This window comes from Crocodylus siamensis, chromosome 5 (assembly GCF_052110815.1).
Source record: "Crocodylus siamensis isolate JL-2025a chromosome 5, ASM5211081v1, whole genome shotgun sequence".
Taxonomy (NCBI): Eukaryota; Metazoa; Chordata; order Crocodylia; family Crocodylidae; genus Crocodylus; species Crocodylus siamensis.
Window position 1 is genome coordinate 33,687,169 of NC_143399.1, and position 19,446 is coordinate 33,706,614.

General features: G+C 41.7%; 1 protein-coding gene across 3 annotated transcripts in view; it reads left to right on the forward strand.

The window, feature by feature from the left end:
* ABCD3 (ATP binding cassette subfamily D member 3) overlaps nt 1–11,207 on the forward strand; it is a 66,255-nt gene extending 55,048 nt beyond the window's left edge. For 2 of the 3 annotated variants that reach the window (XM_090047261.1, XM_090047259.1), the window contains exon 23: nt 1,019–11,207. In XM_090047261.1, the coding sequence (XP_089903387.1) occupies nt 1,019–1,096 (78 nt within the window). In that variant the 3' untranslated portion in view covers nt 1,097–11,207. The remainder of the gene's footprint in view (nt 1–1,018) is intronic. The other variant, XM_090047260.1, reaches the window with a different exon arrangement.
* Nucleotides 11,208–19,446: the final 8,239 nt, after the last annotated feature.

The window sequence follows — 19,446 nt, forward strand, 5'->3', positions numbered from 1 at the left end:
TCTAATATCTTGCCTTTCAACCAAATATGCTTGCTTAAAGGATGATAGATGTTATTTTCATAGTCCTTTAGCAGTATCTGAAATATTCACAAATACTAATGAAAATTGAAACAGTTTACAGTTCTAAATTATACAGACAGCTCTGTCCTGAAGAGCTATCCATATAAAATATCCAAAAGTCAGAGTATTTTTGTCATTTAGGGGTATTCATTAGTGGGGCTTGTAGCTAAACAATCGTGAAGTTTTTCAAATTAGGATATTAATGAATGCGTTTACAAGTATACTCATTAAATTTTGTTAGAGTTGTATGTCTAACTTTTTTGTACGTGCCCTAAAAGCCAGTTAAGAGTTTTTGTTTATAAAAACAAGAATTTGATTTTAATACAGTTGAATACTTAGGATGTTTTTAATCCTGTAAAAAATAAATAAATACATGATGATGATGACAGCAGCAGCAGCCATTGTTTCCTTTACAATATAAGATAGTTTTACCCATTCCCAAAGACTGTAGAGGTGAAGAAATCTGGTGGATGCATTCAGGTTCTGGTGGGGAATTCTGCCTTTACATAGAAGATTGGAAAGGATTGCTCATTACGTGAAGCATTCTGAAAACCCTTTTGAATGTTTAAAACAGTATAAAAACAAAAACAGTATATCTAATTTTATATGGACAAAAGCTTACACAGTATCGCATGTAATTAATGCCATATATTCTTAAAATTGGGTATCCATTATGTAAGTGACCTGTAACTCGCATATATAATTATCACAACAAATCAAGTAATTATATCTACCAGCAGATAGAGAGAGACTGTATACAAAAGTAACAGTATACTGTCTCTCAGAGGTGATTACGTTGTTCAGGCATTGCAGTAGGACTCAATTATTCCTTAACCAGTTCAATGGGGGTTTAGATTTTACTCCTTTAACAAATTGCTTTCTACTAAAATTTGTTGCGGTAAACAAAAGTAACAAAAATATCTTTTGTCGTTGTTAATGCATAATTTTTATTCCACAGTTTTATCTACACATGGATGGGAGAGGAAATTATGAGTTCAAGAGAATTACTGAAGACACCATTGAATTTGGATCATAAAATCTATAAAGGTGCAGTGCTACAGAGACTGATTACAAGAAATGTGTAGAAAGGCACAGTGCATTGTAAAATAAAACTACTTGGCTTGTTTTTTAAACAAATTAACTAGATATAGAATAATCCAAAACAAGCTATTTAAACATTTATTATTATGTAGGATATTGCTAATTGTGTATATGTTGGTTTAATTATTAATATGTACTAAGAATGTCCTTATTCTTGTGGTTTAAAACCTGCCTAAATTAAATTGGGCTTAAATCAATGTAATCTGATTTGTCTAAAGATGTAAACCATTTGAAGTCAGTTCATCTGATATTTTTTTTTTTTATGGACCTTCCTTTCCTTCAGTGAAGAACCCAGTTAAAATTAGGGTTACTACATTTTTTTTTTTTTGTCCCTGGCCAAACAGTTGTCGGTTTGTATCATCTATTCTATTAATACTTCTGAATTATCCCATGTATTGCAGCCCTTTTTATGGCATGTTATCTTATCACAGTGCTAGCTTGGGTAGACACACTTTCTGTAACTGTGTGTTATGGTCAGTGTTTGCATGTACACCGTCTGGTGTAGGTGGGCTAAACCAAGATGGCAGGAGCAACTTTTTTTGCTGCTAAAATGATAGGCTTATCCCACTGTGCGTATGGAGCCTTTCCAGTGTTGGTCTATCTATAGATCCCTCTGGCAGCTTGAATATTTCCTGTTTAGAATTGTGTTAATGTGACAGTTCTAGGGAGCTGAGTATGATTTTAGTTCCCAAGGAAATGGTGGAGGGAAGCAGATTGAGACCAGTCCTCCTTTTGAAGTCCATAGGAATTTTACCATTGACTTTAATGGGAGAAAAAGAATGGACTCAAAATCCATCCTTCCCTCTGAAACCTTTATCACCTCTCCTTGAAAGTTCCATTTCATTGGTCAGTGGCAGACTTCTATCTGTCCTGTATGCTCTTATTCCTGGGATAAGGCTAGTGGCCATTTTCTCCAGTCTCCCCTTTTGGCAACCTTTTCAAACTAAGGTGAACACCTATTCAGCAGCTGTACTGTATAGTTTGGGTTTTAAGATGAGCTGTGATGGTAATCCTCATTCTGGGGTTTTGGTTCATTTATTTTCTTGCCATGTTTGAAATGGTACACCTCAAATTCTTCAGGATGTCTCCATTTTCCAGAGGGCTCTTTTACTGTTTCTGATCAATTAGGCAATTGTTCTGTAAGTTTTTAAATTATACACAGCTAGTTCCCAAACAGTATCTATGAGCTACTAGACCTGGAGTACTGGTTATTATTCCAGCTGTCAAATCTAATGAAAAGACAGCTGCAAGTACATCTAATGCTTTATATGAAAAATAGTTCTAGTCACAGTTACTATAGCTGCTACATGATTTAACAGGATCGCAAAAAAGATCAGGGCGTAGGAGTGTGGTGGTCACTGAGAGTGTTCGGTTGTATTCCATGCTACCAAAAAAAATCCTTGGTATGCACTGAAGGTCTGATAGCTCTTTGGTGTTGCACACACGCTGTAACATAAGAATGCACGACATGAAGGCATGCACTGAATATGCAATAAATGTGATCTCCTGTACATCTTTTATCAAGGTTTTAAATACTTATTTTCTTTTTGTAAAATTGATATGCGTATGGGTTTACATCTGCCCGTTAGTGAGTAGCTTAGTTGTGTGAATACTGGATACCATCTTTCATGTTAAAATTGTTACTCTGTGTAAACACTTTCCCTCTTGTATTGAAACCTGAAATTTTGAGATTATCATAGTCCTTGTACATATCATTTACTGGTGATCTTTCTTCACACAAGAAATGCCAATGACTACATTCAGCTACCCAATGACACAGCAGGTAAATTTGAACAGTTACAGAGTTAATCAAAAAAATATGTCTTTGAAGCCTAATTTCATTTAGGGATCAGGGAAACAAATTGTGTGTTCATTCCACAAGAGGTCAAAAAGCTACCATATTTACTACATTTTAATTTAAATTAAATTTTAAACTTTCAAGTCATAATTTATAGTGAAGCAGCTAGTACTGCTGTAAATGACTAGTGTATTTCTTATTGCCCTATATTATCGGGGTTTACCATGATAGCTTTTTTTGTGAAATTTTTCATCCCCAATGCAACATTTTTTAAGGGAAATGATTTAGTACCTTTTTAAAGAGTCAAAGCAAAAACAATCCTTAAATTAGGATTTCCATTTTTATTTTTTTGGTTAGAGAGACATCTTCAGTGATGTAAAGTAGTAGATTTAGGATATTTTTTAAAAATGTGTTTTTAGTTATGTGTTTTTTGACACTAACAAGCAAAAACCTCTCAAAACACATTTATATGGCATCTTCTGCAGCAAGACCCAGGGTGCTTTACAATTCAAAATGGTTACTAACAGCACTGGGTGATAAACATCCTCAGTTTTGCCTTAAAAACGGACACGGATTCTGCTTCAGAACAAGGGAAGAATATCTCTATCTCTGTAACATAACATCAGTTGAAATTGACGGCACTCATTTCCTCGTAAAACCAGGTCCTTAAATCTTTAAACATCTAGGTCTTGATGTCCCAAAACCTACATTGAGGGTAAACTAAAAAAATCTAGTTTAAAAAAATGTTTTTATTGTCAGTCTGACAAAGAAACTAAAAATCTAGTGAAGGTGAACAAATTGTGATTCAGTTCCAAAATTAAGCTCTGGTGTTTGTATTCTAGTTGCAGTCTTTTTAATTGCTCAAGCTGGAAGTTTGAAAATAAAGGATATAATAAGTCACGCTGAGACTGAAAATACTGAGAAGCATCTCCATGGCCTCAAGTATGGAGTCTCATGCTGGTGATATTTTGAAGCAGCAGTGGTGCGGTCAGAGGTGCCTGCATTTCAATGGTGGGGGAAAAAATTCCTGTATGTGTGTATATTGTAAAGCGCTTTGTGGGGAAAAGGCGCTATATAAATGTACAACACTAAGTGCCTTTGAAATAATAAATCTAAAGAAAAATTACTTCTAGGCTTTTTATATTTGTTGATTGATGTAATTAGCAATTCTGTTATTTAATAATACAAAGAAAAGTGCATGTTCGGTAAACCTAGTGCCAGTTTATAAAACTTTTGACCTGCGGTCAGCTTCATAAAATTTAATTGCACTGTTTGCATGAAATTCATACTCTGATCAGTCAGATTTATTATAATCACTCTCAACTTGGCTAATAGAAACAAAGAACGAAACATTGGAGAAATGGGTATCATGGTAATTATCCTGTGGAAATGATCAGTATCTTTTCATTTTTATACATTTTTGCGAGGTTATATGGACTGTCAAGACTGAATAGATGATCAAGTTCTGAAAATGGACTATAAAGACCAAAGTTCTACAGTTCCTTGCTATTTATCAGGCTGTAAAGAGACAGGTTTCCAGTTCAGTCTACCTTCCAAAAGACTACTGGTGATTACCCTGTCTGCTCTGATCTGTTCTCGCTTCCTTCCCAGGGGTAAAAATTCCCATCATTTGAACACTTAGAATTTACTTTTGTGTATGTAAAGGATGACCCAGAATTTGCTCCATGAATTAATTTAAAAACACTTGTGTTATAGTTTACTTTTTATTCCTTTAAATCCTGATACCAATTCCTTGTTGACTTTATTGAGATTTAAATCTTTAACACATCTCCAGTCTAGCTTTCCTAAATCCTTTAGTTCTCTGAGACTGCTGACATGTTATTTTTGTAACACCATGAAGTTTTGTAGCCCTATAAAAAATATAGATCGCTCTTGGGTATGGACATGTGCACAGCTTCCTGGCTGAAGCATAACAGAGTTGCCATAAAGGCATGCTTTCTAGCCAGGAGACAAAAGAAGGCTACTTCTTAGCTCCCATTACTCCCGGGGGAGGTTTTCAAGGAGACAGACATTCCTGATGGGGCTGCATGCAAGTGGGAAACTTTAAAAGGCTGCTGGTGGTTGAACACTAGCAGTCTTTTAAAGTTTCTATCTCATAGGCAGCCCAGTTACATTTGTCACTGGGCAACATTTGTGACAGGGCTGCCTGCAAAGGCTGACTGGGTGGTTTGCATTACTAGATCAACCCCTGCCACTGCTGCAAACCAGTTCCTGCAGGGCTCCCTGACGGATTCCTGCTGGTCAGGCTGTCAGGGACTCAGCCAGCCACTGTGTCTCCTTCCCTCCCTGGCCCCCAACCTTTGGAGGCAGAGAGAGAGAGAATAGAGTACTGTGGGATACTGGGCCAGAGGGGCTCAGAGAGACCTGTGCAGATGTTAAATTTGTGGTGGAACAGTTTTGAGCCACAAAGAAATTGCTTTCTCAAACAGTGACTTCTTTGGGGTGGGTTCGGTGTTTTTGTGGCAGATCCACCATTTTTATAGCATAACCAACAGCATGTAAAGTGCAACAAATGTAATGCCCTGATAATATCTACATTTAGGTGAAATTTTTGACATAGAAAATACCTTACATGAGGTGCATATGAAAATGCCAAACATCCTAGGCTTGCATTTTGTAAGATTCACTTATCTGTATATATCATGATCTTAGTATTTGCTGCTTATATATTGGCCTTTATATAATTTTTATTTATGAATTACAGCTCTTGATTAAATTAATTCTAAAGAAGTTGTAGTGTCAAAATAAAGTCAGCTAGTTACTTAAAATACTATTGCTTTGGTCCTAGTTTTCCCAATGGTGGTAATTGTTGATAGTCCAATGGAAACTGATGGCATTGGAAATGGGTTCTGCTGCACACACTAGAGGTGAGGTGGTTTGCTTTGGTTCAGACTGCTGGTTTGCATTCTGATTTCTCACACTTAACACCATGTTCTAGAGCAGGGATGTTCAATCCATTGTATGGGCAGTTGGTGTGTGGCATTCAGCAGATTGGGGAGGGAGCAGGGAATATGGCAGCAGATGGGGCAGGGAGCAGAAAGCACAAGGCAACAGACTGGGCAAAGGAAGGGGACTGGAGTGATACTTGGGGAGAAGGAGGGCCTACTAGCACACCTGCCAGATAGTTTGGCCCCCACTATTTTAGAGGTTCAGGGCAAAGCAATGGAAAGCTTGATTCTTAGACACTTAATCTGTAGAGATGGGATCACCCTTTAAAACAAATTAACACCCTGAATCTGTGTTTGTGGTGTGAGCTGGGGCTGCAGCTTGCAACCTCTTAGTCTTTTGTATTGACCTTTTGAGAGTAGTGAGGCCATGCATAGGTACATGCATATGTATGATTCTTATTGTAAGGTCAGGGTTTAAAATGGTAAGAAGCAATTTGCTGGTGTTATTAGTTTTATTATGCCCAGGAGGCCTAGTCGTGAACCACTGAGTACAGTGTAAAACAAGGGGTCTCTTTGGAAATTACTACCTTAGATATGAGGTGTCATCCAGTGCTGGGCTTGAGTAGAACAGGACTGTCTGTATAAATGGGCCTTCGTTTTGGTTAAGTAAATGGTAATGCTTATGCAAAACAAGAGATTGTATGCATTATGAATTTGTACCGTCTGTGTTTTCTCGACAAGAGGAGCTCGGTGTAAGCTCTCAATCTACTTTTCCACCGTTTTTCAGTTCTGTGTTAAAGTGATCCCAGGAATTTGGAGTTTATCTATATCGTGGTGTTCCTCTGTGTAATGGATTCCATCTTTAGCTGAGACAGTTGTGCTTTTGATCTTCACCCATGTTTGCTACTTACTGGTGTTGAAACAATATAGTGGAGATCAGAGGTGACCAATTGTTTTGACTTGAAGGCCACTTTAGTGAGTTTTGCTGTCCTCTCAAGGGTCTGTCTGTTTGTCTGTCTGCACCTGCGTGGCACGGTAGAAACATACCCAGGTGGGCAACAGCGTCAGCTGGCAGGTTCCAGGTGGGGACTGGGGTGTCCACACAAGTCCACAGCTGCTGCTGCCATGTCAGCACTGGGCAGAAGCAGTCCCTGCTACTCAGCACAGCAGAAATGGTCCCACACACCTGGCACCACGCAGCAGCTGGAGCTGGAAGCACTGGCTGCCGTGGGCCAGATCCCATGAGTTCATGGCTAGCTGCCCATGGCCAGGTGCAACTAGTTGGCAGGCTGAATCTGGCCCACAGGCTGTATTTTGCCCACATCTGTTGTAGATGGTGCAAGGTTATATTCACCAGCACTACAGTGGTAGTGATAAATGGCTTTATCCTTTGTGCAAGGTTATATTCATTGCCACTATAGTGGTAGTGATAAATGGCTTTATCCTTTGTACACTAGCAGTCAGTCACTTAGGTGCCAATAGAAGAATGCCACTGAAACCAGTTGCTGATGCTTTTGTCACTACTGGATTCTTTTTCTAATATAAACAGGAGTTAAAATGACCAGCTGATTTCTTGCATACTTTTAACCAGCTATTGGACAAAAATGCTTGTTTATTGGAGTCAAATTTGAACCATGAATTAGAAGAGGAAAGCCCCATTTCTGGTCAGTAGTTTTGTGAATAATTTATTTTTGTCTTTGATGGCAAAGTTAAAAACAGGTAATTCACGTTTGGAAGGTTCCTTTTGAAAGAATTTCCCTAATACACATGTAGCCAGAAGGGTGACTTTATTCCCTTTAAACAATTCTTTACTGTTCCGTCTACATTCTGTTGCAGCGAGCCAGCTTGAACTTCCTTTAAGGAAAATGAAATAAATTGTCTGCTTTAACACTATAGCCTTTTCTTTGTAGTCAAGACTCTGTACTTCATGGCACAACAAAACCAAATTTTGCAGCAACAAGTTCAAGTTCATTTTCAAGAATCAAGTTAAAGGTCTCAACCTTATCTCTAAGGTACTTAGCACCCTACATCCAACATCTATAGAATATCAGGGAAGGGAGGCCTACAATCAAACTGTCTTTCACAAAGATTTGGTCTGAGACTAGAATAAAATGCTGTCATCACAAATCACTCTACTCCCTGTTCCAAATGCAAGGCATGCTTTTCAACCAGGCTACCTCGTAACAAACACAGGTACATGCTTGCTGCTACTTAGTAGTGCTGCTGCCAAAATCCCATGATTCTACAGCACCCACTTTTTTTCTGTGGAAGCAATAAGGCAACCAAATGCTACAGCTGTTACTTATGTTGCTGAGTACATTATTCCAAGCCACTTGGGCACTGTTGTGATGAAAGCTGTAAAAGAACCTATGTGTGGAATAGTGTTCGTAAAAGCAAATATTAAATTCCCACTGATGCCATCTGAAGGTAGTTTACAGTATGAGGGGAAGATAAAGTAGAACCGCGTTGCCAAAGTATGAACTTGGTGCTATGTAGTGGGAGTCATGTTTTCAGTCAGCTAGCCATTGGCAACCCTTTCCACTACAAAGGTAATTTGTAAAGGCTCTCTTTCCATGCTGAATCATAGCATGGGAATTTCCATTTCTGCTATTCTAATATGTATAAAGAAGGAATAATAGTTCTAACCGAGAGGCTAGCCTGAGATCTCTGTGCAATGATCCTTTTTTGAGGCTTTAAGGCCACTAACAGACATTATTTAAAGGCACAATGGGATATAATCCCTAATCCTAACAATTGCACCTCCTACTATGCCATGGATGCATGGCAGGACATGTGATTTTTTTGGGATTGAGGACCAGATTCCATCATGCCTTACTTGCATGTGCAGAGGGAGGTGGTCTCTGACTTCTCCTGCACCAGCAAGTTGACAGCCAGGTGCCAAAAAGTCAGCCAATGATTGTTGGCTGGCTTCTTGGACCCACAGAGACTGATCTGAACCCCAGTTCAGTCCCCAGAATCCACCCATCATCACCTGATTGTTGGCAGGATTGGGACTGCACTGGAGTTCAAGCCCTTGTGCAGTACCAGTCCGGCCAGTGATCAGTATATCCTCAGCCAGCAGGGACTATACCAGGACCAGAACTGGCCCTGGTTCCATTCATGTTCATGATCAGCTGATTGTCAGCAAAATCGGGACTCAAACTGAACTCAACCTGTCTCCACCAGCTGACGATCAGCAGGGACCACCAGGACCTGTTCACACCCTGGTATGGTCCTAGATCTGGCCAATGATCAGGTGATTGTTGGCTGATGGGAACCCCAGTTCAATTCAAGGCCCAATGGAAACCTGCCAGAAAATCATTGTCAGGGATTCTGATCAATCAGACCTGGCTGGGTCAGGCATGTGAGTTACCATATGTGCCCCTGATCCTTGGCCCAGTATGGCTGACCCTATTCTCTGCAACCAGACTGGCTGCTGAAAGCACCACTCGCCCCTTTTAAACATACCTGCAGCCTCAGGTTGCATTCATGCCTTCACATAGCCTCAGTCTGTTCCAGCAAGCGTTGCATTCACAGCCCTCCCTGGTTCTCCTGACTTCTGACCTGGCTTTAGCTTTAACTGACCCTGATCTCAGATCTTACCTGAAACTTGCTGGTGCTGGTTCTGCTCTCTCTGGTTTTCCTGGCATCCTGACTTGCCTTGGAACTCGGCATCAGTTTCCTGACCCTTGATCTCAGCTTGTCTCAGACTATATCTCTTGCTAACCACCCTGCTAACCTAGTTCCCTCCCATGGCCTGTCTGCAGGCCCAGCCACCAAGGTCCTGGCTGAACCCTCACTCAAGACACATTTTTTGTGTAAGAATTTTGTGGCCCATTTCTAGTTTTATTGCACCATTACTTGCCTGAACATGTGGCTGGGTAACACTTTAAGATGCAGTTATCTATCCCCACTTCATAAGAGCAAGTGAAGCTCATACTAGTCCCTTTATTCCTGTATGAGCCAAATATGCTTTTCCCTTCCTGCTCCCAGCACAGAATTTAATACCAGGGCAGAGTCCAAACAAATCCAATACCTTGTAACACCATATTTTACTACCAAACATACTATCTCTTGCTTAATTTTAAAACTTTTTTCTTTACAAGAGAAAAAGATTAAAGTGCTTTTCTTTTTACACCCTAAACGATTTGTTTTGTTTCGTTATTTATTAGACATGTATGTGGCCCTTCTCCAGACAGGCTCAGGGTAGCTTACAATAAGCAATAAAAACTTGTATATCAGTGTCTTTATTATTTTAGTGAGTACTTAATCATGGGAATCCTGGTTGCCCTGCATAATGTACCTGGTTATAAGGATACAGGCCATAAATTAAAGCTAAAATGATGACATTTCAGAATACATTTGAAATACTAGTCCATGTATTGTTGCAACTGAACTCGATTTTAGCCCTATTCAAGATATCTTTCCATGAATAAGCCTGCCTAATCTATTGTTATCTGGCCTTGTCTTATGCATTTGTTTTCTTTTCCTCTGATTGCACAGAGGGACAGATTACCACCCAGCCTTTCTCAAAGTTAACTGTCACATCTGTACTACAAAGCATTAAACTGCAGCATCTCATAGGCTAGTATGTATTTCATTCTTCCTGGTGACTCTTCCGTATTCCTCCTCTCAAATATTCCAGAACCAGTTGTAGATTTTATAACGTAATGCAGACAGGCTAGATTACTACAGCATCAGTACAGTGTGTACATTTCTTCTTGTTACTGCAGTTAAAGCTGGCCAAGTCATCCTTGAAATGTTGCAGAATCATCTCCCTGGGGAAGTATGTGCAGAGCCAAATAAAACACACAAAAAAACCCACAGAGACAAGGGAGACTTGAATTTCAGTCATCTTCTTTCACTTCAGATTTAAATAGTAATCAGATCCAAATGGCTGGTGAAAATTTCAGGGAAACAGCCTCCTCATGCAAGAGGAGACTACTTGCCAATATTTCAGTGAGAATCCTGTATTGTGAGAATGCTCACGCACTTGGTATTATGAAATAGACTATGTGGGGGCAAACCAGGCCTCCCTCTCTCTTCCATGGAAGATGCTAGTCAGATCAGGGTGTAGTTTTGGTTAGAAACATCACATTTTTACTAGATTAAGGGCTAATCTACACTGTCAGGCATTGGTGTGGTTATATCAGCCAAGATGCCTAATGGGGAGGCAGCCTTTATTGGCAAAAGACATTATTTCTCAGTATTTCTGAGAATTACAAATGCTGTACCCAAAAATGGATTGTTTTTACAGGGATAGGGCAGGAATTTGGGTCTTGCAAAACTATACTAGTGAGAGGTTTTTTTCCCCCAACACTCCTAGCCATTGCAGCTGTGTTTGCCACATGAAAAAGAAAACCTGAAAAGCATGACAAAATTCTCAGTAAGTGACTTTTCCAGTGCCTTTCATTGTACAGGTTTCTATTCTGAAATACAACCAAACTGTATAATTAAATGAAATGGCTACTCTCCACTAATAACACAACTTAGCAATGTTGGAAGTGTGATCCTTTTGTTTTGTGTGGGCCAACATATTTGGCAGGCATGCCACGAATCAGCCCTCCACCTTCCCTGAGTGCCACTCTCATCCCCTTCCCCTGCCTGACCTGCTGCTCTGCTTTCTGCTTCCTACCCTATGCTTCTGGCTCGACCTGCTCCCTGCCCTATCTGCTGCTGCTGTGCTCTGTTCTCTTCCTGATCTGCCACATGGCACACACACGATGCCTGTGCTATTTGTGGCATGCACACTACAAGTTGGCCACCCCTGCTTCAGTTGAACCTTAAGAAAAAGGGAAAATAGAATGAACCAAGTCTTGGCCTCCCAATCTCCAGTGAAAGCATAGAAGGCTAAATCAAACAGAACTGTAGTTTCCCTGTACAGAGATGAAGGTACTTGAGAAACTAGAGAGTGGACCCATGTTGGAAAATCTTCACACATTGGAGAAGTGCTGTACACCAGCTCTTCAAAGATGTACAGAGCATAGTTTTTGGAGTGGGAAATGGGTCAGAGAAGAACTTGTTATGGAAATGGCTATCAGAGATCAACCAACTTAAGACTTGTATAATAAGGTGGGATGTAGCACTTGGAACTGTTGCCCTAGCTGATAGCTGGACTGTCCATCTTCTGGATGACAAGGAGCAGCACAGTACTCTAGCCACAGATGCTGCATATCACAGCCCTGGGGTCTCTCCCACCATGTGAGCAGTCTGACTTCCTCTCTCTCACATAATGTACAGCACAAGCAGCCCAAGTTTCCCAGCTGCAAGCAGCCTGGGTTCCTCCTTGCCTGGGCTGTCAGGGTCTCTCCCTGCCACATGTGCAGTGCCCTTCCACCACCCCACCCCCAGACACAGGGGCAGGAGCCCGAAGTTAAAGGAGGGAAGGGGAGCCAGGAAACCCTGGCCACTGCAGCAACTGGAGCCAATGGAGGGGGAGGGGGAGGGGGAGCAGTGGCTGGGTTGGGCCCAGGTTTATATGCTAACCCCTCTTGAGCCAGGTATGACCTGTGGTCTGTCCTTTGAATAATCCTGGCCTATGGTATTTCACAAATTGTGATAATTCATTCTCTCCTGACCTACAGAGTTCAACTTCTCTGTGTGCATTTTCTCAAAGGTTATATTGGCAGGTAGGGTTTGATTCAGTAAAATGATAAAGCTGAAATATGCTTCTTGCATGCACCTTATGTTGCCCTAGATTTTCTAAGGGGTGACACAACTTCCGTTGGTTGTCCTGTAGAACTGAGGCAATGGGGGTTTTGTCAATGGCTTGTTAATGTTTCAGTCAGTTCTCAAGATTCTTTTCAGCTTAGTATCCTGGAAAAGAAATTGAGATTTGATCCTTGCTCCTATTATAATCAGGGGGAGTTTTGCTATCAACATGTAATGGGAGCAGGATCAGGCCCATTTTATTATTTCAATGTAAGCACCTTTTGGAAATTAGCAGGGTAATGTAAAATAGCACATAGCGAGTAGTGTCACTGGAAAAGTACCCTCAGATAGCAAACAATTTTTATCAGTCTCGAGCGGTCACATTAGAAAGGTGTTGCTGTGTATGCACTCCAAAAAATGTTGCTCTAGTACTTGAACATTTTTCTGTCATTTATTTCTAACTTTGTACTAAGATGCTAGTTTTCTTTAGCACTTCTGTGGTCAAGCAGTGTTTCCCAATGTAGTAGATTAGTGAGCCATTTCTATCTTACATTTTTGTTTGACTTGTCATTATGTATCACTTTAATGCTGAAAGGAATGAGAGGGTTCTTTGGTTAAGGTATTAGCAAAAGGGAGCCAACGGTGCTCAGAGACTAATTGAATTGCTATTTAGTGGTGTAAGGTTTTTGTAGAAAGGTGTTGAGTAACACAGTGATGATGTTGCATTAATACAACAAAGCTGTCTAAATTACAGTCCCATTTCTGTGTGTTTCATACCATATTGGGGTAGGAAATGCAGAGTCATTAGGCCAAATTCATCCATGGAGTAACAATAACAAAGCCAGAGGAATTAAACCAAGGGTCTATTTGTCTCCTTAAGCTGAATGGTTCATAGACAGAAAAATGTGATGAATTCTAAGATTTATGTTCAGTGCTAAGACAAATTAATATGAGTAAAAAGCAGAGCTCCTCTAATACCTTTTTAATGGTACTTCACTATGGGAATTAACTAAAAAGTACTGATACAAAAGTGGCTGTTATCTCTGGTTGTAACCATCTCTAAGAATTCTTCATATGGGAGACTTATGGAAACAATGAAATAATATCTGTTGTACAACAAGCTGAGCACATAAAGAAAGGAACATGAGCAAAAGCTGTTTGAAGCAGAAATGGTTAAAGTGAATGGCCCAGTATTTAAAATTGTAACATATACATATATGTATTTGTAGCATGTAACAGTTACATGTACAAAATGTTTTTTCTGTTTGTGATATGGGATTAAAAAAGTTGTACAAGTTTATATCTTGATATTCTTTTTTTTAATACTGCTAGAAAATTAATTTAAGTAAGGCCAAAAACAACAAAATGCAGAATGATTTTTTTGTAAGAGAATACAGAGTTGCTGTAGTTCATCCTAAGTAGTTTTAGAAGGGATATCAAGTCTTGTCCTGTGGTCTACAGGAATCTCTAACTTCTGAGAATTAGGATGAGACCCCATATCTGCTTTCTCTAAAGCTTCTTGTGAAGGCTGCTGTTGGAGATTGGAGATTGAATAGTGATCTACATGGACCATGACTCATATACAGTATGACAGTGCCTATGTTTACAATATCAGTTAACATCTCATAAATATATAATAAACTCCATTATTATATATTAGTCTGTAACGGTTCTTATCAGATAATAGCGAGAGAGAAAACACAGAAAAGCAGGAACTTCTTTCCCAGGAGCATTACTTCTGGTCATCACTGTTACTCTCCCAGGTACAAGACTGGCCCCTCAAAGGAATTCTTTTTCTTCAGACATGTGTTAGCAGGCCATTCCTACAAGTTCCAAGTGGCTGGAACCATAAATTGCAACTCTTCCAAACAAATATGGATGCGCTTGAGCTGTTAAGTACCTATTAAGTTCCATTCTCGGTGGTCATGTCTACATGAGACGCTGACTCTGCACTTATTACTGAGCAATCATTTAGTACTTGCATACCCAAGTATTAAATGATTGTGCAGTAACCGACATTACTGCACCGTAGTACTGCACTGTAGTGTTGTGCCGCAGTTCGTGTCCTGTGATGCTAGTGCACAGTAGTAATGAGCTACTGCACAGTATGCATCTTGTGTAGATGCGGTCAGTTTCTTCCTTTCTCATTGCTAAGAAGATAGCATCACTACAGTTCAAAACACAATATATACTGCTACTACTGTATGATTACTATCAAACTCCAATACATTTTTAAAATAGGACCATAAATGGGAAGGTCAGGGGGTCGAGGCTATCTTTCTTCACGGAGCAGGAAAAACCATTGCAGGCTTCTAACTTCAAATTAAATTTCTCCCCTTGTGCTACAGCCTTAGTAGTAAGAATGTGATGCGTATGACTACTGGAATATTCCAGACACCTTTTGAAGATTCAGAGCCTACCCCTCCGTGAGTTAGAAGAGAGATGACAGGACTCTGTTTTGTGTGTTCAAAACAACTTACACTAGACTATGGAGGAGAAGTCCATTATGTAAATGCTAATACAATGGCAGAATATCCTGATGGTGGGAAGAAATGTTGTATTTTTCCACAATCCTGAACAAGAGAACTTGTTTATACAAGGAATTTAATAAGATATTTTCTAGGCATCAGCTCCATCACGAAGATGAGACAGGTGCTGCTTATTTTCACTGGAAGGATGCTTAATGTAGTCTTGTTCCTAATAACACACTACAATCAAAGCATGAGAAAAATGTGTGAATTGTGACTCAAGATCTTTAGGGGACACAGTGGAGCAAAGCAAATGGAAGACGTGGACTGGTATTCATCAGAAACTGATGTTCCTCCCATCTGACTGACCAGATGGAATAGGTTTGTTATTCTTCACCAAGTAGGTGTCCAAAGGTAATCTGATGTGTTTTCTTTTCTAAACTTTGGGGAAAAGTGGGGTCCTTTCTCCTATTCACTCAAAACTTTTACCAGGCAGTCAGTCACAGTATGGAATGCTGTTGTTCTGATTTAACTATGTTAAATACAGAGGCAAAGAACTGGGTCTTTTGTATGTATAGTGTTCCATGTTTTCAGTTTTTACCGATTTTTCACTGATAAATTCCCTGATTTTTTTTAATTGAAGTTATTAGATTTTTACTGATTTGCAGCAGTTTTTACTGATTTACACCAGCTTTTCAGTTCACTCAATTTTACCAGGTACAGTAAAATCCCTGTTAACCAGTACAAGTGGGGAATGGCTGGGCGTGGCAGTAAGATAAACATTCTGCTTACCTGAGGCACAGGTTTCCGGCCAGACGTGGGGGAAGGGGTGTGGCAGCAGCCACATGCAGAGATGGGGGCATTGGTTGTGTGGGGGCCGGAGGGTAGCTGGAGCCACCGCCTGGGGGTGTGGGGCTCCCAGCTCTGACCCTGGGAGGGGCTGCAGGAATCACTCCTGGGGCGGGTGGGTCCCAACTGCACTCTGGTGGCACCGGCTACGGCCCTGCCTCAGGCGCTGGGAGCTACAAGCCCTGCCAGGGAGGCAGGCGGGAGAGCCCAGCCCCACTCCCTGCTACAGGCGCTTTACCCAGCCACTCTGCACAGACCTGCAGGGCTGGAGGCACTGCCCGTGGGCACAGAGCTCCCGGCTCTTACTCCGGACAGGACGGGAGGTGCCAGTGCTGGTGCTAGGGTCAGGATCGGGTCCCCACGCCTGCCACCTGCATCCGGCTGTGTGCCACTCCCCTCAGTCCCTGTGTTGTGCCATGCTGTAGTGCAGGCAGGTGGTGTCGGCTGCTCCCAGGGCCACTGCAGCAGGGGTTGGAGTGAGTGGGGACAAGTGGAGACCTGGAGGGTTCGGGGTGTAGCACTGCCCAGCAGCTGCAGGCAGTTGGCATTGACCACTCCCAAGCTGCTGCAGTAGGGACTGGGGTGAGTGGGAACAAGCTGTGCCGCACCCTGTGCCCCCCGGGGTCCGCTTGTTCCCACTTACCCCAACCCCTGCTGCAGCAGCTCTGGGAGCAGCCGACACCAGCTGCCTGCACCATGGTATGACACAGCCCAGAAGCTGGGGTGAATAGGGACAAGCGGAGCCTTGGGGGGTGTTCAGGGCACAGCGCAGCCCAGCAGCTGGAGGCAGCTGGCATCAGCTGCTCCCAGGGCAACAGCAGCAGGGGTTGGGGTGAGTAGGGGCAAGTTATGCCATGCCCCATACCCTGCAGGGTTTCACTTGTCCATACTCGCCCCAGCCCCTGCTGCAGCGGCCCCGGGAAGAGGTGACACCAGCTGCAGAGGGAGCTGTATGTCAGTGGGTGTGGGGCAGGGGGGCATGGCTCTTGCTGCTACCTGCACCCTGGGAGGGCTGGGGGGCACATGCCACCGGCTCTGCATGCCAGACAAGAGCAGGCTGCCACCCATCCCAAGCACTGGGAAGAGCCCAATGGCACCACCAGTCCTGCCTGCAGCAGCAGCCTGCTCTCATCCTGCATGCGGATCTGGGGGTATGCACCGCCCCCCCCCCCCCGGAATAGCCCGGTGCAGCCCCACAGCTCGCAGCCCTCCCTGGGTGCATGTAGCAGCAAGAGCCATGCCCCGCACTCTGCCCTGCACCCACTGACAGTTCCTTCCACTTTGCTCCCTACTGCAGCCCCAGGAGCAGCTGACGGGCTGTGCCGCACCCCTCTCCACACCCCTTCCGTAGTCCCAGCCTTCCTCCCTCCCTCACCGCCATGGGAACGTATTATTTTCCCCAATTTAAACCAACTTTTTTCTTTTCTTCCTTTTATCCTGATTTCAACCTGGTTTTGGAAAATAAACCCTGAAAAATTCCCGGATATTTTTTTGTTAAATAATAACTGAAAACACGGAACACTATGTATGTAGTAGCTATGACTGTTACCATAAGTGATTGACTAAAGCAGTTTTGTAACAAGATGAGCTGGCTGTACTCTTGATGTTCATATGCTTCTGAATAACATTATGAATAAAGTGGAAGGACAAGAAGCAAAACTGATTGTAATCTTTGTTACCATGAGTGTATCTGTGGTCTGAATAAAAAAAATACGGCATGCAGGACAGCTTCACATTCTGTAAAAGCCATTCATTAAAGTAAGAGGAGGTACTCTGTGCATATTTTAAAATATCCCAGGCATTGTCTGCTGTTATAAAGTACGCTGTATTGAATTAAGTTTTTTTTTAATTGCTTGGTATCCAACACTTTCCATTATAGTTTCAAAATTAAGTACTATGATGACTTGCAGAGGAACAAAAAGAAAGAAAAAATGCTTATGCAACTGGGGGGAAAAAAATTCCAAAGTAAAAAAGAATTTGAATTATGCTGTATTATTTGTGATGAAATAATTAAGTACAGGTTCTCTCTACATACATGACTAATGTTCAAGCAATTTGTGGTTTAAATAATTCACATTTTAGTGAATATTTAAAATTTAAAAAAATTAAGGAATGAAATCTGCATCATTAAGAGTAACCATGAACCAGAATTGTAAATCCTCGTGAGTTAAGATTAATGGCTTCCCCTCTAGTTAGATATCTTAGCAAAACAATTGTATTCAAATCCTATAGTGCACCTAGAATAATAGACTTAAAAATCAGAACACGGTATGCATACATTTTCAATAGGTCTTACTGATCTCATTTTAATGTTAGCAGTCTATTTTTAATCTTGGCAAGAAGCAGATCCAATTTTCATCTAACAGGAAGCTATGGGAAACTGAGAGATGCCACTTGTCTTAATGTTGTTATTTGCTGGTCCAAGGATTATATTCATTTAAGTAAAAATGTGGTGTTTGAATACAATACGTTGAAGCAAGATGGGACCTCTAGGGCATACTGTTTAATCAAGTGTAGGATTGAAGCTCCCCTCTGTTATTTGTGTAGGAGAAACTTCTACCCTCATTCCATTTTGTTTAATCTCTTACGTATGATGCAACTAACAGTGAAGGGTGACTCAGGAACACTTACGGCATTTGTCTTTCCCCATTACTCTTGTTATAAGTGGGGAAGGAAAACAGTTGTGAGGCAGAGTAAGTGATGGGAATTGCGGTGGTAGGGAACAGGCGCAGGGGGTTAGAAGCTGATGGGAGAGGAAGTATGTCTCAACTTTTCTATTCTACTTCATGAAGGAGCTACTATATCTAAACAAGGGATGGGCAATTATTTCAGCTGGAGGGCCACATAATGAGTTTTGGTGAGCTGGCAAGGGCCACAAGGGTAGCCCCACCCCTTGATAGGTGCCCTGCCCCCTGGTCACCATTTTGGGACCAGAAATCCTACCCTGTAACCCCCTGACCTTTGCTACCAGAAGTTTCTCCCCATGGCCCTGGAAATGTTCTTTTTCGGGGGGAGGTGTTGCCATCTTGGAACCAGGAAAAAACCAAATCATACCAAAAATCATGTCCTGCATGATGGAGTCAGCTGCCTTCCCCACCAGATTCAGGTCCTGGGACTCTGCTGGGAAGCAGGGGGGCAGGGCTCCCTGCTGCTTCTGGCGGAGTCCCGGGACCTGCATGGCAGGGAGTGGGGAAAGCAGCCAGCTCCATCGCGTGGGGCTCCCCCCAGTGGCATGAACATGTTGGGCAGGGGCACAGGATTAGTGTGCCAAACTACTGCAGTTGCAGGGAGGGTAGCTGTGCTGCTAAGTGTCGCAGGGAGGGCAATTAGCATACTAATTCTGGAATAAAATTAGCAAGACTTTTTTTGGAGGGGGTGGTGCTTTAGCAGACATGAATTTCACTCACAAACACTTCTGTCCCCCTTAGCAAACTCAATGAAACAAAAGCATTAAAGGAATTACTGCTTTGTATTAGTAGCATTGGAGTGATGTTGTAGCCATGATGATCTAGGAATTATGGAGAAGGCATATGGATGATATCTTTTGTCGGGCCAACTGTATATGCATATAGTATCTATATAGATATAGATATCTATCTGTATGCATATA